Source organism: Halichoerus grypus, chromosome 15 (assembly GCF_964656455.1).
Source record: "Halichoerus grypus chromosome 15, mHalGry1.hap1.1, whole genome shotgun sequence".
In the NCBI taxonomy this organism is placed as follows: domain Eukaryota; kingdom Metazoa; phylum Chordata; class Mammalia; order Carnivora; family Phocidae; genus Halichoerus; species Halichoerus grypus.
This window is the reverse complement of record NC_135726.1, coordinates 5,689,533-5,714,850: the sequence shown is the minus strand read 5'-3', so window position 1 is coordinate 5,714,850 and position 25,318 is coordinate 5,689,533. Positions and strand designations below refer to the sequence as shown.

The 25,318-nt window shown below is 43.2% G+C and overlaps 1 protein-coding gene across 3 annotated transcripts in view; it reads left to right on the top strand.

The window, feature by feature from the left end:
* Positions 1–25,318, top strand: part of CDH13 (cadherin 13) — a 1,400,946-nt gene that overhangs the window by 533,774 nt on the left and 841,854 nt on the right. The window contains exon 5 of one of the 3 annotated variants that reach the window (XM_078063201.1): positions 21,437–21,465. The exons of the other annotated variants lie outside the window; for them this stretch is intronic. Within the exon in view, the coding sequence (XP_077919327.1) occupies positions 21,437–21,465 (29 nt within the window). The remainder of the gene's footprint in view (positions 1–21,436; positions 21,466–25,318) is intronic. 3 annotated transcript variants of the gene reach the window in all.

Below are 25,318 nucleotides of genomic sequence, written 5' to 3'. Positions count from 1 at the left end.
TCACTATGTATTCTTGAGAAGATTTTAATCTTGACCTTCAGAAAAAGAATTCTCTTCTTTTATTCAACAAAGTTTTATTGAGCATTTACCATGTGCTTAGCTCTGTGTTAGGCCTTTCCATATAGATTTTATCTGATATAACTTAATTCTCACCCCCACCCTGTTTTAAAGTTATCACTGTTCTCATTTTCTAGGTTTTGAACCCTGGAAATACCATGACCAGCTATGTCAGCCAGGATAGGGAAAGCTAGCCAAATCACAAACAAGCACACCTCCCAGGGCCCGTACACGATGCAGGGTTAGCTGTCCCTTGTGAAAACTAAGTCAGGGAACGCTTCTGCATGAGGGGGCTGAGCAAGTGAGGCTGCTTGGTCTTATGGCCCCTCCTTTATCAAATGTGCTCCTACGATTGCTACAGCTGGGGAGAGAGCATTGGAGAGTCTCAGCAATGAAATGCTTTGACTTAGAAATGAATCAGATCACTTCTGCCTATAGCCCTTGAGCAAGAACGATTCCAGGGCCCTGCCTTACGGTCCTGGGACTCCTCATCCTCCCATGTGCCTGGAAGGAGAGTGGGACAGGGCATGATGAGCATTAGGAGTCTCTACCACTTGTGACTTTGAGTGCATTGTTTCACCTTTCTGCACCTCAATTTCCTTATTTGTTACATGGTGACGATTGCACCTACTGCATATAGATGTGATGAAGAGTGAATGAGACAAATGCATGTGAAGCTCTTAGGATGGTACCTGGCACACAAGAAATGGACATTTTGTGGTCACTGTTATCATTACCAGTATCTACAAGAGAATCAGCAGAGCCTCCTAAGTCAGTAGTTATGGTAGTCACAGCTTTGGACTCAGTCCTGTGTGGGTTGGTATTCTAGTTCTGTCATCTACCAGCTCTATGAGCTTGGGGAAGGACTTTGGTTTCTCTGAACTTCACTTTTCTCATCAGTAAAATGGGAGTGGAATCACACCTAGCTCATAGTCTATATATCAAAGGTTAGACTGATAACCTTTGTTGATTCCTTGGTAAGATGAGTTGCATATTTAAAATCTGTTGACTTATTTGATCTTTAAGACAGTGTTATGAGATGGTACTCTTTTTTTTTTTAAGATTTTATTTTATTTTGACAGAGAGAGACACAGTGAGAGAGGGAACACAAGCAGGGGGAGTGGGAGAGGGAGAAGCAGGTTCTCCATGGAACAGGGACCCCGAAGCGGGGCTCGATCCCAGGACCCTGGGATCATGACCTGAGCTGACGGCAGACACTTAACGACTGAGCCACCCAGGCGCCCCAAGAGATGGTACTCTATTAACTCCATCTCACAGCTGAAGAAACTGGGCCACAGAGAGGTTAAGTAATATGCCTGAAGTTCTCTAGTAAGTAAATAGTGGAGGAAGGATTAAAACTCAGGCAGTTTGGCCCCTCAGCCAATGACCTTAACTCATATGCTTCACAGCCTCCCTGAGACCCCCTTGCAGAAGCCTCCCAGGACAGGGCCAGATACACCATTGATCCTTGCAACATTAGTACCTTTCTTCTTTGCTTGGATACATGTTGGGAGAAACAACCCTTAAGCCTATTCCTAGACTGTCCCTCTGTTTGGGACACATACTGGTGGATTTTTTTTCATGAGTGGATGGAGGTGTGAAGGGAGCAATAGCAAAGGGCACTATTTATGCCATGTGTGCAAAAATATCAAAATCTGCAAGCAGAAATACCTAGCACAGAGTTGGTGCTCAACTGGCAGGAGCCCTTTATTATTTTTAACAAGCAGCCGTGCTTAGTGGAAGTCTCTGAATCTGTAGACATTACTGTAGTCAGTGGGGACACACAAAGGGACCAGCTGGACATAGTGGCAAATTTAATAATACACAAACAACCTGCAAATGAGAACCTTCTTTTCAAATAAGAATCTATTTGTTTGGGGGAACACAGGCTTTAACGGAATGAGAAGGTTAAATCCATGATCTATGTGTGTTCTGTTTTCATTGTACCTAGAGGGGTTGACTATGGAGTTGGTTTTCTTTCCAAACTAAACACCTGGTACTTAATGATATAATCAAACACCAGAGGGGAACTGCCTTGGGAAAGCAGACAGAGCTGGTTTGAGGTGACTTCATTCCTCCCTTCCTCTGACAGAGAAGAGATGGGAGGTTCTACTTCTAGCTGGAGTAAAGACAGAGCCCTCAGAGTCCTAGCACTTTGCACGGAATCAAAGCTGTTGTACGCCAGATACCGTGCTTTTCAGAGACCCCTGGTTTACCTTTCCCAGGAAACCGATGATACCAAGATTCTTATATCCACTTTACAGTTTAGGAAACTGAGGATCAAGGAGGTCAGGTCAGATAGCTAGCTCAAAAAGATAAAAAATATTCAAAGTGAAGATGTAAATATGGTTGCAGGGCTCTAATGTTATGTATCTCCACAGCATTCTTTGTGCATGGCACCTCCTAGAGCATATAATTCAGGGGGCCTTGTGTGTGCATGAGCTGAAACCCTAGTCCATAATAAACCTGCATTAGTTATCAACTGCTGCTTAACAAAATCACATTTATTACTGCACAGTTTCTGTGGGTCAGGAATGGGTTCATCTTAGCAGGTGCCCTGGCTATAATCAAGGCTGCTGTTAAGGTGTGGGCTGGGGCTACAGTCCTCTGAAGCCTCAACTGGGGATGAGTTCACTTCCAAGCTCACTCATGGGGTTATTGGTAGGATTCCATCCTGAAGGCTAATGGACCGAGGGCCTTACTTCCATTCTGGCTGTTGGCCAGAGAAAGCCCAGTTCCTTGCCATATGGACTTCTCCATAGGGCAGCTCACTACATGGCAGCATGTTTCTTCAGAGAAAACAAGTGAGAAGAATTAGAGAGCCAAAATGCCAAGAAGAGAGAAGTCACAATCTTTGGTAACTTAATCATGGAGGAGATACCCTGACACTTTTGCCATATTCTATTCATTAGAAACAAGTGACTAGGTTCTGCACATACTCAAGAGGGGAAATTACCCAAGGGCGTACATACAGGGAGGCGGAGACCATTGAGAGCAGGCACCTACCACAATATCCATGATTACTTTAATGCAAAATGATGCTCACTTACACTGTCTGTCCAGAATATCTTGCTTGTCTTGAGGAATGATGCAGCCCCTATAACTGTCTATATACCTTGATAGGATAAAGGCATCTCAGTCTCAAAAACCTAGGATAGCTCTCAGGTTTAGCTGGTCTAAAAATGTTGTCTCTTTCAATAACTTGGTATCCACCTGTTTGATCCATGATGCTGAAGCCAACCTTACTGCTAAGTTTTGGGTGTTGGGTGCATTTCCATATTGCTGCTATGTCTTTTCAACCCAAATAAGTATTGACCTTTGAAGCAGTCTCCCTGGAATAGAAGGCTTTATGTTCATTCATGATGTAGACTTTGCCTGAGACCTTGTTGTAGCTCCTCTTTGGGAATGGCCTTTGGAATCTGTCTTTCCTCTCTCTCTCTCTCTCTCTCTCTCTCTCACACACACACACACACACACACACACACACACACACAAAATCTGCCTTCTTTCTTTAAGATGTGATCACCAGCAAGTTTTTATTAGATACGGTTGGCAGGGAATCATCCCCTTCCTTATTTATTATTTATTATTTCATGCATTTCCTTTTAAGAACTAGTAGGTTTTAACTTAGACCTATCCACAGGCTTCATTCTTTACAAAAGCTTGGTGCTTTAGGCACACAAGGTAATAGAAACCTATATTCAATCATTTCCAAACATAGGACATGGCAAAGGCTACCACCTTCCTTTCCTTAGTTCGATAGGGGATTTAAAATGGTTAGGTTGTCTGAGTCTCAGGAACCGAAGTATCCTTGGTCTTCAGTTCTATGGTAGTTTTAAATACAAGTGTAGGTCTGAGAAAAGAGAATGATTAGGAATCAGCTCCGATGATTGCTGGGTACATTAATTGATCTCAGATAGAAAGATTGAGATCCCAGTCCAAAGAAAGATGCTGGACTCTGGAACAGAGATGAAAAGGAACCTCGAAGTGGGGAGGCTGAGTAATCAAACACTGAGGCTTGAGCAATTGATCCATTAGAAATCATTTTTTTATTTAATAAATATGTAAAAAGCACTTACTGTGTGCTAGGTTCCATTCTAAGCACTTGGCAAATTTAATCTCTAGGAGGCAGGTATAATTTTCCCGATTTTGTAGCCGAGGAAACTGAGTCACCGAGACATTGGGGACTTGCCCAAAGTCGCACCACTGGTAGGTGGCAGTTTGGCTTCAGAACCTATGGTCTCCACCACCGTGCCGTGCTGTTTCCCAGAGCTGTCCACCCAGAACAGAGCAGAGGCTGCTCCAGGAATTCCCGTACCGAGTCCAATGGTCCTGGTCAAATTGGGCTGCTGGCATGGCCCAGGTTATTCCCTGGTGTTCAGTAGGAAGGTTTCTTGCTCCTGTGGGACAAAGGCATCTGGAATAGACTGTGCAGAAGAGAGAGTTTGGGAGTGGACCTGTAAGAACCATCAGTGGCTTTGAGGGGCAGGGTGGGAGGGGGCAGAAGACAAAGCAGAAAAGAACAGGAAACAAAGATCTAAACCAATGTCAAGATTTACCTGTAACTGACCAGCTCTACTTTGGGAGTTCATCCAGGCACTCTCTCCCACCAGAACCAAATTGTTGGTCGTTGTTTAAACTGAGGAGTGCAGCATTCGAGTGTGTGTCTGTATGAGCACATGTTTAGACCCCCAAATATCTTTTGTGTGGCAGATGGTGGCAGAAGGATATTGGGGGGAGGCAACTGTAGGAAAGGGAAAGAGGGAAGGTCGTGGTTCTCATCCTATCTCGTCACACCGGTATTTTTGACAGCCTCAATGAATTGATCAGTCCCCCAAGGAGCCAAACACATCTGTGCATGTGCATCACATTAACTGCACCATTCCCTGACAGGTACACTTTAGGGGATGTGGTATCTGCCCTTCTGTGCCAAGAGCAAATTCATTTTGCTCATGATTTCAGGTACACAGGTGATTCACCTAAACAAAACAAGCACAGCTGAAGCCTTGACTTAAAACTAAGCAACGGCGTTTGCGATATATCTAATTACATAGAACCCCGCTCCTGTTCACTTACAGGAATTGGGGGTGGGGGATGGCCAATACTATATATTTAAGAGGAAAATCACATATATAGACCCCAAGTGGTTACAACTGAATTGGTTTATTTGAAAGGTCTGTCTCCACTTCCCTGCAAAAATTTAGGAAAGGACCTGGGGATTGAGGGAGGTGGGGGAGCTTTCTCTCCTTGCCAGTCCTTCCCTTGCTCTCTGATAAAGGGTGTAGCCAGCAGGCTAGAAACAACTGCAGGGGAGAGCAAGGCATATAAATATTCAGTCGTGACAGTCCCCAAAGGATAAATGACAGCAGCCCATGCAACGTGCCTTCTGCACATTTTAAAATGACTCTTCTTCTCCATACCCAAACTGACATATTAGTAAATTGATTCCAGGTGATGCTGACATTTTGTAATTATCACTATCTATAATTTTCATCTTATTTCATTGAATATTTTGATCGTTTAAAATAGGGTAGCATACCTAATAGTGGTCATTAGTCTAGCCCAAGGGAAAATTCATGCTTTAATAAACTCACATTAGAAATAACTTACTAAAATTACAATTGGCATGATTAGCTTCCCATTTTTTTAAATAAAAAAATAAAACAGACTAATTTTATCCAAACTGACAGCTTTTCTCTCTCAAACTGGTTCACTATTCTGTTGTTATCTTGGAGGAAGGAAAGACCTCTCTAGCATAGTGGCAGTAATAAAAAACACAATAACCTAACACACAGGAACAGGGTGAGGCTTCATTCCACACATGGCAGTAGCTGAATACTATATATTCTCTTATTTTCTGACTAACTGCAGACTGGCATGAGGAAGGCTGTGTGGCTTTGAAACAAGGTCACATTTGGGGAAGTCGTTCTCTTATCTTGCTTATCTGAAGAGATTGTTTTTCAAGGATTGCCTGGGAAGGTAGGCCGTTCTGGGCTTGACTCCCTTATTTCCGTCGGTGTCCATTTCTGTTTCAAGTGCATCTTCTACAGCTTGCCTCTAGGTTCATGTTAGGTATCATTTCTGAAGAATAAAAGGGGTGATTTTAATATGCAAGAAATGATTTTTAAAAGATAATGAAGTGAAGCAGATTTGACTATTGCCAGAGCAATGCTATTGGTTGCCACAGGGAAACATTTCATCTATTGGCCAATAGCCTGAAATTCTAGCATCTTCATATTCTTTCAGCTCCAGGGCATGCAGGCCATGAGGGGTCTGCCTACTCTTTCACTTGCTGGCAGTTCAGGTTTTGTGAGTTTATTCAAGGGATTAACAGTTGGAGATTATCTTATTGGAAGTAAGCTATACTGTTGAAGTGAACATTGATATCTTGATGGTTGAGGTCATTCTTCACCCATTCATCTAGCTGTCCACTCACTCAGCCACCATTCACTCACCCTCACTCATCCAGCATTCATTCATTCTCTGTTCATCCATCTGTCCACCCAGTGATTAATCTATCATCCATCCATCCACTCAACCATGGACTCACCCAACCATCCACTCACTCACCCATGCACCTACCCATTCATCTGCATATGTGTTCATCTCTCTGTCCCTATCCATCCATCCACCCATTTACCCTCCTCTTTATTTACCTATAAATCCATTTACACATTCATCCTTTCATGTATCCACCCACTCATCCATCAGTCTACTCATCATCCATACAACTGTCTATCCTTTAAAAAATCCTTTGGCAAACATTGATCAAACCTCTGGGCACTGGTAATAAAGAGACACATAAGTCACATCGCTACCCTTAAGGAGCTTACAATCTTATATAGGAGTCATAAATTAACCAAAAACTACACAGCAAAATGCTGAGTGTTACTGTAGAGAACTATGCCATGTTGCTGCGGGAATTCTCAAGAAGGACGGGCTTACTGTGTCTGAATGATTCAAAGAAGGTTGGGCACATGTGAACCCTGAAGCTATGCATAGTGAATATGAGTGTAAGCTCTGGGGGTGGGCAATATGACATCGGGGAATTAAGCAGTGGATGAATGCTTAGCCCTCAAGTCCTCTCCAAGAGTGTCACTTTGCTGAGTAGAATATCTGTATTCTGGAGCAGAGCCCTACCAAGGGGCAGAAGGTATGGGGTTATTAAGGCATCAGGCAGATGACAGGAATTGAAGTTGGGTCTCAGGGAGCAAATCAGAAGAACTGGGATCCAGGATGGGTCTCTGATTCTGAATGAAGGAAAGGGGGAAAGAATAAATGGGTTTATAAATAAAAACAAATCAGAACAGATGAACAAATAAATTATAGATGGATAAGTACATCTTAGGTTATTTGCATTCAGTCAATCCAGACTCTTAACATAACTTTTCCTAGTGACATCTTTGACCAAAACTAAACCAGTAACAACAAAAGCAGCTCCAGCACCGATCACAAGCCAGAAACTGGCCCTCTCTCTACTTTGCTCCCACTCTTGGTGAGTCTGCAAGAATCCTAACAGGCATGGGCTGCTTTTCAACTCTAAGGGGCTGGCACTCAGTTCTGCACAGGGGCCTGGGTGAGGCTTTTGTGACTTTCCCAGAGGCCTCAGGTCTCTATTGGAACACAGCAGCTGTTAGCAGGAGCAACTCCACTTCTTAAACAATAGCATAGACTTTGTGAAGCTTTCCCAGGTGCTGTGGGCCCAGCATTGCCAAAAAAATGCCCGAGACCCACACAGCCTCCTTCCCCCATGGAGCTTAAATAGATTGGAAGCAAATGCTTGTTGACAACAGGTGTGGCTCAATGTGAGAAAATGTTCCTTTCCATTATTGCAGGCTTGGCACTCAGGGACATTTCCTGTGGAAGAAACAGGCTTCCAGGAGCATGGGAGATCTATACTCAGAGCCAGAAAGTGCTCAGTTCCTCCCTTTTAGGGCCAAAGGCTCCACAATTCTGTGAGCAGGTGCTCCTAATAAGTACAGAGGTTTCCAAAGCCAGAGGAAGGCTGGGCAAGGAGGGGCGAGCTCCTAGGCCCCAGAACTCCAACCAGCTGACTGATTAGGCTCTCTGTGATGGTGGTAAGTGGCTGCATCGCCATTAACTCAGCTAGATTAACTTGCTCAGCAGAGGCTTGCAAAGCTGCGTGAGCCTGTCTTCCGCGCAGCTTGAGTTAGCCATTGGGCTGTGAGGGCAAAGAGAGGTAACCTACAGGAGGTGGGGTCTCAGCCCTCAGATTACTTGACAGAAACCCCAAGGACATAGAGAACTTTTTATTTGTTTGAAAAATCTTTCTGGTGATTCTTCCTGTCCCTGAACTGTCCTAGGGCAAAAGTAAGTTCTGCATTAAACAATGGAATTGCTTACTAGATGAGATTCTAATTTCAGTGAGAATTTTGGACTTTCTATTGCTTTCGGAGGTCCTCCCCTCCTAACTGTGAGGGCTCATCCACACCCAGGGCCTTAATTGGAATTACTAGGGCAGCATGTCAAGATAGGGAGAAATGTAAGAGGCAGTGGTGGCTCTTTATAAAGAAACAAACTGAGGGTTTTAGAGGAGAGGGGGTGGGGGGATGGGTATTAAGGAGGGCACGTACTGCATGGAGCACTGGGTGTTATACGAAAACAATGAATCATTGAACACTACATCAAAAACTAATGATGTACTGTATGGTGACTAACATAACATAATCAAATTAAAAAAAAAAAGAAACACCAGTAATCAGACTGTTCTCATAGTTATTGGAGATTGAGTGAGTAAGAGGAAAGAAATAAATGGAGATACATTGAAAAAAATTTAAATACTAATTTTTTCATAATATGATACTTTGTCAGATTCAATTTTTTTCTTCTACCTCCAGAGGTCTACTTACATGTTCATGGAGGTGTGAGTGTGTATGTGTGTGTGCCAGGAACACCCTTTTTTTTTTACTCATTTCCAAGGCCTGGAATCCTATGTATTAGTATCGTAACGTGTTAATATAGGTGGGCTAAGTTGCAGTAACAAATTGACCCTGAAATGTCAGTGATTTAGCAGTGTAGATGTTTATGTCCTGCTCGTACAACAGTTCTGGACCAGCAATTTTGGTCAGAGAGTTCCTTCCATGAAGTCATTTAGAAACCCAGGCCAATGGGTGGCTCTGCCAGTTTTAACACATGGCCTTCAAAGTGACTCTAAACATCAGCATCCCAGTCAGCCAGAACACAGAAATATCAGGAGCTGCTCTGAGAGGCTTTTATGGTCTGCACCTAGGAGCGGCATGTAGGGTACCCACTCAGTCACATGACCACCTACCTGCAAGGAAGATTGGGAAATGCAGTCCAGCTGTGAGCCCAGGAGGAAAGGGGCACCGATTTGGGTGGGCAGCTAGTGGTCCCGCCCACAGCTTTCATCATTGTTGTTCGACCCCCTCATTTACTGAGGGCCTACTCTGCATTGTGCCCTGCATTGTGCTCAGAGCTGTATCCTCATACAGCCCACACATGGTTAGAGTCTAGGGAAGGAAAAAGAAAGTGACACTGGCTAATTATAAAAATAATTAATGATAATTTTGATTGTCATTAGGGCTGTAAGGGAAAACTATGGGGCTGGTCACTATCTCCAGAGGGAGGTGAAGGGGAAGCAAGGGAGGTTTCTGGGAAGAAGTGACATTGAAGTTATAGACAAGGAGGCAGAGTTAGCCAGGCAGAGGCACTGCAGAAGGGCATTTTCAAAAGAGTGACGAACAGGTGAGAAGTATTGGGAAAGAAAGGAAGTTTGAGCACCATCACCCCCTCCAAAAGGGTGGCGGGGCTGATGCACATTGAATAAGCCAGAGAAAAATTTGAAATGAAGCAGGAGAGGTGGGTGGGGGTGGGATTGAACAGTCTTTATGGGCTGAGTCAAAGAGTAAGGGCTTCTCTCTAACAGCAATGGAAGCCCCTGAAGGGTTTAAAGAAGAGTGTTGTATGGTCAGCTACACTTCTCACAAGTCTCTTCTACTTAATGGCACCAGAGTGAGGAAGCTGTTGCAATCTTTCAGGAGAGAGGGGGCAGTGCTTGGCTTATGGGGCTGGCGGTTGAAATGGAGAGAAGTGGGATGGGTTGGAGAAATATGTAGGAAGGAGAAGAGACGGGACTGTCTTCTTTAGAAGTGCACCAGGAAGACAGCCCTGAGGTCCCAGGTACGCAGACTCAGGCTGGCACTTGGCTCATTTGAGAGTGACACAGCTCGCCATTACTGGTTTTTCCCCTTCCTCTATACTTTTATGGGCTTCTTGACTTTAGGCCTATTGAATAAAAGCTCTTTAAAATGGATGTTTGGTAGAGCTCAAATTCACCCTCAATTTGCACTTCTGTGGACTTTGATTAGTATTCATAACAGAGTGGTACACCTGACGTCCACAGCAGGCAATTCCAACACCAGTGGAGAGAGGTACAAGATAAATCACGCCAAGTAAATGACTAATTAATCATACTCTTGATTTTAATAACATATACCGTCTGGCTCAAGATTCATCTGTCTATAATCTTGTATTCTATTCTAGAAATTTGATCATCAGTAAAGCCACCCATGGATTCCTAATTTATGATGGTTTCTTTCCTTTCTTTTAGAAAAGTTAAGAATCAGTCATATTCTCAGGACTGTATGAAGGGGGATGCAGGGAGGAGTGTGGTTTTTTTTTTTATCTATTTCAAAAACCATCATCAGGGACGCCTGGGTGGCTCAGTCGTTAAGCGTCTGCCTTCGGCTCAGGTCATGATCCCAGGGTCCTGGGATCGAGTCCCACATCGGGCTCCCTGCTCGGCGGGAAGCCTGCTTCTCCCTCTCCCACTCCCCCTGCTTGCGTTCCTGCTCTCGCTATCTCTCTCTCTGTCAAATAAATAAATAAAATCTTTAAAAAAAAAAAAAAAAGCCATCATCAGTATTTCAGGATAATCTGTGGGACAGAATTGACACTATCTTATTGAAGATATGTAAACTCATTTCTGGAAACATCTACACCAGAGGGCTTGCTTGCAATGTATCTGTGCTCCTCTAAATCAGAAAACTGTTCTTTTCAAGGGTAGTTGGACAAGAGTCATGAATACTTAGCAGTAAAACATCCCTCACTTGTGCGTGACCTCAAAGACTTGTAAATCAACAGGGGTATGAACATGTGAGGATTCATAATTTCCAGTGAGTCATGGCTCTACTTATTTGGAGTAGATAGCTCCATAAAATAAAATACAATTCATTTGTAAAGAGCTCCTTTGTCTCACATGACAAAACAAACCCATGGTCTTATTACTAAAGACCGTTCTCCACTGGGGCTGGTCTCGGGCTGGATAAGGTAATTACCTGTAAGTGGAATTCTTCTGGAAACTGAGTCTCTAAACTTTTTAAATAATTGATACGACTTCTTTACCTTGCCCATTTATATAGCTGGCCAATCTACTAGTGTATGGTACACTGTCAAAAACAAAAACAAAAAATAGAAAGCAGAACATATGTCCTGGGGGGTAAACAGAAAACATGTTCCATTTGACTTGTTATATTATTTGGAAGAAATTGCCATTGCAGAGGGGTGCTGTGTGTGGGTAGATACCTGAGGATGATAGAGAAACTCTGAGTACTTGCTATGTGCAAAAAACTTTTGCTTTGGGCTTTAATTACATAAGTCAATGAAAAATAGTTTAGGTGCTATTTATTGATCATTTATTATAGGCTAGCCATGTGCATGGCCTTATTTAATCCTTATTAACATTAGCCTAAGAAGTAAGAAATATTAGTATCCTAGACTGATTAGAGAAATATGTAGCCCAGAGAAGTTAAGGGCCTTTCACTGGGTCTCACAGCCAGTGGGGGAAAGCAGGACCCAATCCTAAGTCAGCCTCCGAGAAAATGACCAATTAATCATGCTCTTGCTTTTAATAACATATACCGTCTGGCTTGAGATTTGTTCATCTACAATCTTACAATCTATTCTAGAAATCTGATAGATGAAGCCATCTATAGATTCCAAATTGACAATAATTTCTTTTCTTTCTTTTAGAAAAGTTAGGAGTCAGATGTATTCTGGTGACTGTGTGGAGGGAGATAAAGGAGGGAGGTGTGTGTCCTCATCTCAAAAACCATCATAGATATTTCAGGCTAATCTGAAAATTAAAAGCTGAAAATCCAAAGCCTGACATGTAATCCCTATGCTATACCTACGATGCAATCAATAGGGGAATGGTGTCATCTGTTTTCCCCTGAAACATTCCAGTGCTACATACAATTTGCAAGATGTAAAATCATCTCCAAGAAATACCCTATTTAAATAAAAAGCCATGTCCTCTGGAGACTGTGACCAAATAACATTTGGCATATAAAAATGGAGAAATGTGTACCCAAGAAACTAGGAGGGATGCATCCAGGAATCAAGTGTCTCTTTTGGAAAGGGAAAAAATAAAATGAAGCATGTCCTTTGCACATGTCTCCCAGATTTTGTTCCCAAAACCTTCAGCTTTGGCTTGGCCTGGAATGGCCTCCTCCAAGGAGCAGCATAAACTCATTACTACCCATGATATCTGCCCGCACTTCCAGCAGGTACCAAGAACATGGCCAAGCCCCGAGAGCCATGTGACCTTCTGGACACCACCTTAACGTGATTCAGAGCGACCCTCATAAGGTGGCCCTGTTTCCCCCATCAGGTACCGTGGCTCTGCACATTCCTGGTCCTCTCCAGCATCACCCTAAGGAGACCATCCCTCCGTAAGTTCACAATCACGGCTCTTTAACTCCCAGCTTAGGGAATCAGACTGAATTAGTTCTTTGTGTTATTAACCAGAGGAGCACTTACATTTTCTGACATCTCTAATCTTGGAGCTCAGGGAATAGCACAGAGCATTTGCATGAAATTACCCCTCATTCTATCTATAGGCTTAGCTGCCAGCGTTTGTGAATTTGGCAGAAGCCAGCAGATCTCACAGCTAATGTCTTCCTCTCCTGCCAGGCTCTTCAGAACGGGGTGCATTAGAGTGCTACGTGACAAAGAGCAGGGTGCGTCCTGGGATGTGGAGCCTAGGTGATGCTATTTGCATCCAATTAAAGAAGCAAGATTTGGTAGCATTATTCACATGCACGACTCTTAATGCCTTTTGGCTCATTAAGCCTTTGGATCAACTTTTGTAGGAGGTTGTTGGCGAGAACATGGGCAGGGTTTGGGCACAGGTAGAGGTGAGCTTCCAGGTTGAATCTCCTACCAGGCTGGCAATTGTGTTTCATTTTTGGACTTGCCAGAGGAGGTTTCCTTTGCTGTTTTCACTGTTTCTTGTTACATCCACAGAGCTAAGTAGCTCAGGTTAGATTCAAGTTGATACGGTTTGGCCTGATGAGCCCTCCATTCACCTTTTCCCATTTGTCTTGGGGATTTCACATCCCACCCCACCTCAGGGTGTCTTGTGGGGTTGGGAGACAATCACTGATTGTTCAGTTTCTATGTGGCTGGGTTGTTCACAGAAATTAGAGATGTCACAAAGTCTCAGTGCTTCTCTGGTTAATTACACAAAAAGCTGGTTGGATCTGATTCCCTAAGCTGGCAGTTAATGACAGGGTTTGGGAAAACATGAGGAAGGGTCCTCTTAGGTGGCACCGGAGGATACAGAGTGTGTAGAGAGGCCATTGTGCCTTGTGAGGAGACAGAGGGTCACCTTTGAGGATTGCTCTGAAGGTTTCCTGACAATGGATGGTACAGACTTAGTGGTGTGGTTCCAGTGGGCAGGACACTCTTTCTACCAGAGCAGTCCACTCTTTGTTTGTTTTAATCAAGAGAGTGCCATGTAGTATTTTATTTGAAAAATAGAGCTTTGCTGTGCAAACCCCACAGGTCTAAACGATTTCTTTCCAGTCTGAGAGTCGTAGGCCATCTCGAGGCTAGTCTTCCGATTCTGAGAGTCATCATATATTAGGTCCCAATCTCAGGATCCATTTCTGACCAGTCTGCACAGAGAGTTGTCTCCTTTCTGTGACAGGCATTGTGTGCATGCTCCCAGGGAGAATCGGGGTGATGAGGCCTTAAACAGGTGACACCCTCTGTCTCAGAACACGCCTCGTATCCACTTAAGGAGTATGTTCCTTCTTTAGCTACTGCTCACTGTGACATGAAAGGTTGCTTCCTCAGCTAGATACTCTTGAAGCTCTAGGTGAGTGCTGACTTACAGACTAGTGGAGTTTAAAATTATGGTTCACATACCTATATATACACACATACCCCTTATAAAATACATTGGGAGAGTGTAGTGTGTCTAGTTATAATGAATAGTTGAGATCAACATTTCTCAAACAGGGTTACTTGACTTATTAATAGGTACAAAAAACAATCCTTTGGTCAAGTAAGTGAGAGCAAAGCGTAGACTGAACCTGTCGTAGACAGCATAGCACCCATGATTTCTGCCTCCCATGTTCACACCCAGCATGATCCCTTCCTTTTGAGTGTGGGAAGGATCTATGACTTGCTTCTGGCCAATAGAATATGGAAAAGGAGATAGATGTCCCTCCTGCAATAATGTTTTGCTGTGTAAGATGCAGTCTTCGCAGACTGGACTGGGGAGACTCTCCACTGTTGGCTTTAAAGAAGTATACTGCCATGTCCTGAGAGAGAATCTGTGAAGAGGGAAAGGACCCCTGGGCAGCCTCTAGGTACAAAGAACAGCTCCTGGCCAACGTCCAGCAAGAAAACCGAGACGTCACTCTACCACCCAGAGGAGGTGAATTCTGCCAATAGAGAGCTTGAAAGTGGCTCCTTCCGTAGGTGAGCATCAGAAAAGACCACAGCCCCAGTTGACACCTGGATGGCAGCCTGCTGAGAACACCCCTGAACCACAAGATAATACATGCCTATTGCCCAAGGCAGCTAAATTTGTAATAATCTGTTACACAGCAATAGAAGACCAATACCTTGCCCTTAGATATTTACAAACAACATTAGCGAAATAAAAGCTTTGAGAGGGCATGAAAGAAAGAAAAATACTTAACTATTTAACTTTATTTAACATGGCATTTCCCATACCAATAAGAACATGCCCTGCCTCCCTCCCCCTTTAAATAAAACACCTAGGAACATCTTACAGTGTTGTGCTATTTTATGGAAAAATTTAGGAGAGTGATTCTTAACTGTTTTGGTCTCAAGACCCTTAAAAATAATTGAGGACTCAAACCTTTTGTTTATGTGGATTTTATCTATTGATACTGACCATATTTGAAATTAAAACTGAAAACAATTATACATATATACCAATTAATAATGACAAGCCCACCAAATGTGAGCACAAATAACGTATTTTTGTGAAAAGTAACTATATATTCCAAAACAACAACAAAAAAAGTAGTGAGGAGAGTAGCATTGTTTTACATGTTTTCAAATCTCTTCACTGAATGACCTAATAGGAGTCAGATGGATTCTTATATCTGTTTAAGCATTCAGTTTGTTGTGATATTGCTTTGGTTGAAGAAAGTGAAGAAAATCCTGCCTCACAGATATGTAGTTGAAAAAGGGACAAGCATTTTTGGTATTTTAGGTAACTGTGGATATTCTTCTTTGATACTTAAGAAGTACTAGTTTCTTAAATGCTAGTTGCAATGTGGAATCTGAAACTCTATCAATGAACTTTTCATAAAGTTTGTGAGAGAATAAAAGTGAAAAAGGCAGATAATATCTTAGAATTATTATGAAAATAGTTTTGACTTTATATACCTGCTGAAAGTGTTTCAGGGACCCCATTGGAGTTCTCAGACCACACTTTGACAACTACTGGTTTAGGAAATACTCCATTAATCAGTTATGGGACCTAGACTCATCTTAACCAGTTCGTCAATTATGTATTGATTACCTTTCATACAGACACTGAACCAGCTACTGGGAAGAAATGGAAATAAATAATATATGGTGCCTGCCTCAGTGACATAATAGCAAGGGGGAGAAGAAAAAAATAAGCAATTAGCTATATGTTAATAAAAATCCAAATGCAGTAAGTGCATGCTAGCTAGCTAAGGGAGAGAGGAGGAGGGAGGGAGAGAGACAGATAGACTAGATAATTTATTTAGGTAGGTGGCCAATGGTGAGAAGGTATGCCAAGCTGGGGCCGTGCAAATGTGTAGCCCCTTCAGGAATGGCCCCTTCATGTAACACCTGCGATCATCTGGTGACACCTGGCCAGGACAGCTGCGTGTAGATGGCATTGCCAAGGTGCAGGAACCCACATGGTAGAGGCTGAGTGAGTGGGACTTGGTAGCTGTGGAGAGCATTCTTCTGCCTCATCAGACTTCCTAATAATCCTCTATCAGGAAAGTAATCATCTTCTCAAAGGGAAATGGGGAAATTTCATATGTGGGGGTTTTGATTAATACAAGGAAAGAGTCAATTTAGTTCCATAATAGGCAGTACTCTGCAAGAGCCACATGGGAGGAGTGAGAGGAAAAAAGGATGAATATGAACAGATTTTAGAACACTTAAGTGGCATCAAACCATGGCAGCAAGTGTCCCCTCTAATTGTAGTCCTTTCAGGGTATCCCTAGAATTCAATCAAAGTCCTATTCTGAGCAGTAGCTTTGTGCCTTGTATGAGTTTGTCATTTATTCCTCTCAATAGCCCTTGGAGGAGATAGAATGGTATCTGCACTTTGTAGCTGGAGAAACTAAGCAAAGAGAAGCTAACAAATTTGAACTCAAGTCTGCCCCATTCCAAGTTCTTCAAATCTCCTTCAGTCCCCTCCCTGAGTCTTTATTACCCACCATCCTCCCGTACTGCCCTCCTACCTACATGGCTTGACCTATTGCTCCTGATCCTTATCTCTATGCTCTTTGACCACTTGGTACCTGCTCTGGCTTGAAGTATCTCTGTGGTCTCTCCTCGTTTTGAGGACTCATTTTCCTTCCTTCTCAGTTGCACTTTTCTTTACATGAGCCATCAACTCTGAACTTTCCCCAACTACTTGACTTCTTATAACCTCAGATAAGAGGTGATTCTACCATCTCTCTGTCCTGGAACCACAGGACACCCTGTCAGCCAGGCTGGCCTGCATACCCTTGGTAGTGTGTGTGTGTGTGTGTGTGTGTGTGAGATATACCTCTTAGAATCTCATAAAAGCCATGGATCCATTACCTGGAAAAATCTGATGCATGTGCACACACCCTCATTTAAACAAATTCAGTTTATGTACAATTCTGGAGGTTTGGGCACTCCCTAAGGACCGTTCACAAGGTTCTCTCTATATCCTTGGCTCCAGGTTATGATCCCCTGCTCCCTCTACTAGGTTGTAAGACCCATGAGACAAAAGCTGTGTCTTATATGTCACTGTACCAAGCACAAAGCACAAAGCCTGGTACCCATAGATCTTCAATCTGGGAGGGTAAAATTGAATGAGCTGCATGGTCCCATCCTCAGGATTCCTTTGTCCATTTCTTGTATTCCTCCTATCTTGTCACACTCCAGGAAAGAAATGTATACCTCTGCTAGTCCAATGACCATTAATTTTGAAATCATGGCCCAACGCCTGACTACACACAGGCTGCGTGACATCATTTCAGACTATAAGGTGCCAAGCACTAATTGATTTGTAAGAAAGTCCACATGTAATGCATGGCACACTCCCAAGGGCTCCCAAGGGCTCCCAAGGGAGGGACAACAGCATCGGACTCATGTCAGGAAATCACTCTTGCTGGCCCTTGTGGGACAGGATGACATTCTGGCCAGGAAGCAGTCTTGACTTTGGATTTGAATCTGCCCCTGATGGAGTTATTCACAGATGGCTAAGTTAAATGCAGCCTTCATAGCACTAAGGCATTTCAGAAGTAGCTAAGCAAGTGGCCCATGAAATGGAGGCACAAGAAGTCTCAGGAAGCATCACCAATGCATCACCCAGTGAAGCCATTGTGTCTCTCCTTGGTAACGAGCATTTCCAAGGGCAACGTGGGGGATTTCCATCAACCTGTGAGAAGACAGGGTGCGCAGGCATTGCGGATCACGAGAGGGAGTAAAAACAGGTGATAAAAAGCAGAAAAAAAAAATGAGGCCAGGATCCAAGAAGATACTTTCTGTGGAAAAGAGAGGGGAAAAAATAACTCCACCCCTCCTGTCCAAATGAAAAAGCATTTAATTGAATGTTCTTTATAGAGGTGAAAAAAATCCCCTGTGGAGTTCCCAGTGTTTCATTATCCAATTGAGTTCGGTACCTCAAGTTTCAAAGACCATTCTCCTGAATGATTATTCTTCTTGCCCTGTCAGTCTGCCCTGTGCTCAGTGAACCCCTACTGGGCTGCATCATTTAAAAGTCAAAACCCTGAAAGTATTTTTATGCCCAATATAGTAACAGACCAAACTATGGTATCACTCACTTTATTCTCCACAGCCTCCTTCCTCCTGTCTGTTATGCAGATTTCTCTGCTGCTGAGGATGCTTGGAATCAACAGGGCTGCTCCCCAAATGCTTTCTTAATTCTGTGAAAGGCCTCAGAGGGAAAGAGATTATCGGTCTGAGAGAGGCAGCATCATAGGGTAGCTGTTGAAGCAAAGGATAGGCCTCTCAGAGTGTTCCTCTTGAAATTAGAAAAAGCAGGGACGGCCCGGGGCAGTGGTGAGTGGCTTTAAGGAAGTAAGTCTATCAGGAGACACCAGGCTTTTGCTGGGCCAAAATGGGCCACACAGAGTTGTCTGTAAGAGCTTCTTTAGTGAGGGCTGCCTCTACTGGGAGAATCCTGGAAGGGAACTAAGATAGAGACCCTCCCAGCACACTTATCAGTTCTATGAGATACACCTCTTTGTTATTCTTGAGAACATTGTAAATCAGGTCTAAATCATTGGAACATCTAGGAAGTTACCCCCACCCCCCCAACCTTGAGAGGGAAATCTGGGGGGTTGGGTGTAGAATCATTTCAATCTTTCCCTTCAGAGACAAGCTACTAGGGTTGGCTGATAAACAACATAAGATAATTGTTTAAAAGTTTCACATCTGACTCACTTAGCACCTGGCACACTTTGTTAATTTAGAAAATATTTGATGACTCTGAATCCAATCTCATTTTCTCAAATAAAGGCTTAATTTCTCTTTGACTGAAAAGTTATGTTGTCATACCTTAGCCAAACACCCTATAAATATAATACCCCTTCAGCCTTAATATTTAAAAAACTATGCTTTTCATTTCAAGCTGTTATGATATTTTATCTCTGACGTTGTAGAATAATTTAGAACAATTTTTCCTACTTCAGTTAGTTCAAGGTTGATTCTTCTGTCTGAATTCCTCCCTCGCAGAACATGTAAACTCCCTCCAACCTCCTGCACTGGCAGAAAAGCAATTTGTTTCCAAGATTCAGGACTAAAAATAAATATGGCTGTGGGATGATCTAGAGACACTGTTATGCTTATTCTTTCTCCTGCTTAGTTCTCTGCTCCATTATGAAGGTAAACAAACACTAGCCTCCACGGAGGTAACACCCTCCTCAGGCTTTCCTTCCCAGAGTCTCCAGGTGTTGATTTGCATGTTCTTGTCCAACAGGCTCACACATCCCTCCACCAAATGGCTCACACATCCCTCCACCAAATGGCTCATCCAGTTGGGTGGGGGAGTCCTTTTGCCCACAGGTAGCTAATACAGGTCTCAGCTTGGCAGTTTTAGTTTCCGATCTGAGAGCCCTAGTTCATGAACTGTTGTCCTAGTGCACTGGAAAGTCAAGGGTCTGTGCCAAATTAGGCCTCTCCAGACCCCCTCAGGTTGTTAACAGGTATCTTAGCACCCTAAACTAAGGGGAAGGATGGTGGGGAGGGAGACTGTAAAGGCCAGTCAAGTGACAAGTTGGAATCAGCCTGAGCCTAGAGGGATAGGGAAATCTCCAAGGGGCAACCCTCTCTAATAATGACAGCTATCATTCTGAAGTCTATGCCCATGTACCAGCCACTTGCCCTGCATTGTTTTGAATGCTTGAACCCACCCTATGACTCAGGTACTATATTATCCCCATTTTACAGATGAGGGGAACTGGAGGTTTAGGCAGGACCTCACCCAAGGTCATGCAGTGAGTGAATAGTGGAACAGAACCCTGTCCCCAGGCAAGTTATCTGCAGACCCTTTACCCTTAACCACCACCCTCCTGACCCATTTCTCACCACGGTCCACCTCTGGGCTGCTGATTCCCACTTTAGACACCTACCAGGGGGAAACAGTAGCTGTGGTCGTGAACTGGCCCCTCTTTGCCAGGTTCTGTCTTGGATCTTGATGAGTTCCTTGGCCCATTCTGGGAAAACATCCTACTTCCTGACTCTCTATCTCATATGGACTTTGTAGGCATCCAGACAGATTGTGTCCCTATTCACTTAACATAGTGGGAACAATTTGCCACTGTTTATTTATTTTTTCACTGAACAAACATTTATGGTGTCTGTTGTTTTGTTTTGTTTTGTTTTGTTTTTGAATGCTCCTGGGCCCTGGGACACGATTCAGTGAACAGAACAGACAAACCTATTGCCCTCTTAGAACTGAAAGCCTCCTGACTGCTTCCTCCGTGTCATGTTCCTCACATACGCCGTCTGATTAAATCTCACAACTTCTCTGAGAGGCATTTTACAAACAGGAAACACAGATTTTGGAAGGTGGGGTGGTTGGCCCAAGATAATACAGCTAATAAGTAGCAAAACCAGGTGCATTCAATTCTGACTTTTGCTAGAACTGTTTTTTTGTTTTTGTTTTTGTTTTTTTGCCACTAGTCTCTGCTGCCCCCTATAGATTTGTAGAGGAAGTTCATGGGTACCTGGAGGTACTGTCTTACCTAGAATCCTCCACTTTCTGCTCATTCATCTTTTCATTTTAGAGCCACTTTCAATACCTCTCCAGGGCGATTCCCCACATAACCCCAGTCATTCATTATTTTATTGAATAAGCAGGCACTGGGCTGCTGTTCTGGACCAGCCTCCTCTCTAGGAGCTGTGATGTCAACAGGGAAGACAGACCTCTTGGAATTTACATACTTAACATTCCAAGGGTGCATTTTCCCATGTGGATTCTTCTCAGGAATTACCTTCTCAGTTCACACTTTTGACTGTTGTTATTCGTCATATTTTAGCCTATGGGCATTGAGTCCAGGGGTGATATTCAAAATATTTATCACCTGACTCAATCAGAAGGACACCGGCTCTAGGGGCTACAGAGAGTTCCTGGAGCTTCCCTGCTGGCACAAGTATTAACCCTTTAGCTGCTGAATTATAGTAAGGTTCTAGAGGATCCTGAAGGAAGCTGGGGCATTAAGGAGGGGGAACTCAGGTCTTGGAGTGGCAGGTTTTTGCCTCGGGGCACGGAAGTGTGCCAGTGTTCCTGCAATGGCTGTACTTGTGTGTGCTAGCAAAATGTCAGCCCTGCTCACATCACACATGGGAGTTTGCCCTTTCCACCTAGATGGAATGCCCACTGGGGGCAGGGATCCTGTCAGCTTCTTCTTCCTCCCCAGGAGCCTGGCACAGTGCACATTTGATCAGATTCATCCATGACTATGTACTTGGTGTAAGTTACTCCTCATTGTTTCACAATTTGACTTCAAAGCTGAGCAGTATAGACAAGATGAGGCTCTAGTTTTTATACTGTAATATCTCTTTTTTTTTTTTTTTAAAGATTTTATTTATTTATTTGAGAGAATGAGATAGAGAGAGCATGAGACGGGGGAGGGTCAGAGGGAGAAGCAGACTCCCTGCTGAGCAGGGAGCCCGATGTGGGACTCGATCCCAGGACTCCAGGATCATGACCTGAGCCGAAGGCAGTCGCTTAACCAACTGAGCCACCCAGGCGCCCTATACTGTAATATCTCTTAATAGTTTTTCCTATAACTCTCACTTTCACTGTTAAAAAGAATGGTGACTTTTTTGTTGCTGTTAAGTAAGGTCTGCCATATACTGTGCAGTACCAGTGTTTGATAGAACCTAGCTTTTGGAGCCTTATGTGGTCCACAACTCAACTGTGTTCATCTGAGCACCCAAGGGGTAGTTCAAGAATCAGTTTAGATCAAGGGCAGCAGTAGCTACAGAAAGAGCATCCCACCACGCTGTGTCAGCCCAGAGCCCTGGACCAGAGGCAGCAAATAGGTGACACGCATGCTGTCTCCATCCCTTACCCTTTTCAAGGGTGTACATTACAAATCCATGACTGCACTCCTCAGGATCTCAGAAAACTTATCATATCACTGCATGCAGCTACTACCAATGGATCTGAATTCGTTCAAGAAATTAAACCTATTGCCATCCCATATCCAGGCTGCTCTTAAATTAGAAAAAGAAACAGGGGGGGTTGTGCGGAGACCTCCTCTGCCCCACCCAAAGAGATGCTGATAATTATCTACCTGTTTAGGAAAAAGAAAACATTATTTAGATTCAGGTTCATATAGTAATTTAACTTATTTCCCCCCCACACACAGGTAGAAAGGGATGCATTTCTTTGTTATGCCTTTTTTAAATTTTATTTTATTACGTTATGTTAGTCACCATACAATACATCATTAGTTTTTGATGTAGTGATGCTCAAGATGTTATCTGTCATTTGAGTGAGAATCCAGTGACTAATGATAAGATTTACAAGGGCTCCTTTAGGGCTGTGGCTGTGTGTGTGTGTGTGTGTGTGTGTGTGTGTGTGTGTGTGTGTGTGTGTTTACCCTGTGGTAAGACTTCTCTAGATTTGATGCCTAACAAAGAGACCGTGGTCTTCTCAGAAGACATTGCAATATGTCATTACTGCTGGTTTGTGCTTTTTTATCAAGAGCAAAGCTCATGTTCACTCAGTGGTCACTTCTGTCACAGTCATGGGTCCAGATTTAAGATATAATTGAGGCTTTGCAAAGTAATCAGACACTTTCTCCCCCAGTAGCTCTGAGTTGGGAAAACTTTGTCTGATGACTAAAGTAGCAGTGTAATCAAATGCAGACTCAGTGTTTTGAACTGGAACCATGAAAGAAAAGAGGACAGCTTATTGACTATCCACTGGGTGCCAGGTGACTCTTATAATACCACTTCATTTAATGTGAATGATAACCTTGTGGAGTGGTTATTATCATCCCCATTTTACAAATCTGGAAAACAAGAGCATCAAAGTGATTAAGCATTTGGGTAGGAGTTGCACAACCAGAAAGCTAATATTAGAACTCAGGTCTGTCTGATTTCAAAGCTCTTTCCACACTACCTAAAATATTCATGAACCTGATGAAAGCTTTTCTTATTTTCCCCTGGACTTTTTCTCAAATTTGTAGCTCTGCTTTCAATACAGGGTTTCTAGAAATGTGATGATGTGATTATACTTCTGGTTATTACTCCCCAACCATCATTTCAAAGGGACTTGACATGAGGCTGAAGGGATAATGGCGGGGTGAGCCATAAATGCAGGTCAATCTTTCTAATGTGGGCTGGGCAATGTCTGAATTACCCAGCACTGTTTTTAGAAGTGGCTTCCCCACTCCAGGACAGAGGTTATAGGCATAGATGTTCACGGGGGCCCAGTAGTTACTGTAAATAGGTGCCACAGACTGGCCTAGAGCAGGAGGTCAGTGGTAGGCTTGAGGGGCTGAGCTGTATTAGAAAACACATGAGCTAGAGTGGGGGATCTTTACTCCATTGGGATGATTGCTAGTTCCCTGCAAGGAGACCACAGCCATCTCCAACTGGGTCTTTGGAAGGGAACTTAATGAAGGGACTGTTTTATAAGGTGCAAGCTGAGAAATGCATCCTCCAAAGTCACTGTTCTTCTCTCTGCAGTTCACTGCTGGTGTCCCCATTTTAGATCTAGGGGAACAGTAGAAAGTGTAGCCTGGGGAAATCAGAAAAAGTTCCAAGATCGGCCAAAGTCTAAGAGCTGCCTATTTAGCAACTTACACATTGCTCAGTATTTAAAAAATGTGTTTGTGTTTGGTTTTCTTTTCATTTTAATCGTGGTTTACTCTTGGAGGGGAAAAGTTGGCCATGAGGCAAGGAACCAGGCTGACTGGACCTGCTTTCTCTTGGGTGGTTGGTTATCAGAGTTCCTGGTGGATAGCTTTCAGTCTCATGTTTGTAAAGGTGATGAAAACAAATGAGCGAGGTCACTGGTTGACAGAGTGCCTAAAACAGCTCTATTTACTCAGGTCACTTGTAAAGACCAGTCCTTTCCCTTCTGTGTGTCTGATAGTGATGACTTCCATCTAGCATCTTGAAACATACTGGTGGCTCCCATGGGTTGTGCTCCTGCAGTTGGCATGCATCTCCCCCCTTGTTTTTTGTTGTTGTTCTTTATTTTTTTGTTGTACTATTCCTCAGATCTATGTGTTTGAAAGCATCAGGTACAGTTTCCAACAGAGACATGCTCAGGGAATTTCATTTTTCCCTCCTCCTTTATCCTTTCCACCCTCTTCCTGCTTCTTGTCCTTTTCATTACTAGAAGCAGCAGAAGCAGCAGCAGCATGGCTAACACTTACTGAATATTTTCCTTGTGCCAGGCACTGTGCTAAGTGTTTAAATGAATTATCCTATTTATAGGGACAGGAACTCTAGGAGGTGGGCATAGTTTGGATTCTCATTTTGCAGATGAAGAAACTGAGGCCCAGAGAGGTGAAGTAATTTGTCCCAGGAAGCCAAGTTGTTTAGAACTTGGCAGAGGTGGGATTCCAACCCAGGCAGTCTGCCATCAGAGTCCCCACTTAACCACTGAATTTAACACCTCTTATGATTGTTCAAACCCAGCAACTGAACTCAGAGAATGAGAGAGAACTTGGAGATGAAAGACACATCATCCCATTTCCTTTCAGCATCTTAAAAAGCACTGGGTGAATAAAGCTAGACAGTGATCAAAGAAAAGTCTGATACATGTTCTTTTTTGTTGTATGATTCAGTTGCTTACACATAATTCATTTGTAAATTGATACTAATGAAAGTTGGTCTTGAAATATTGTATATAACCCAAATCAGGAGCTTGGCACCAAATCCCCACTTGGCCCACAAATTATTTACTCTTGCCAAATTAGAGTCGAGAGTAATTTACCATAAGATGGGTTTTTAACCCTAATATGTAGACATATCAACAGTTTGCTATGAAAGCTCATTAGCTTCTAGAAGCGGCTCTTGTTAAGGGGATGCTATCAGGGTAAATGTATCACTTTAGTCTTTTTTCTAGCATTATTAATTCCACCTTGTAATAAAGGGAAAATAAATGGAAAACTCTTGTTCAGTATTAATTCATTTGGACCCATTTATTTCCATCAGTAGCTTCTGAGAGAAAGTTGGTTCAGTTCGTTTTCCCATGTTCAGGCTCAGTGTGGGATTTTATGTT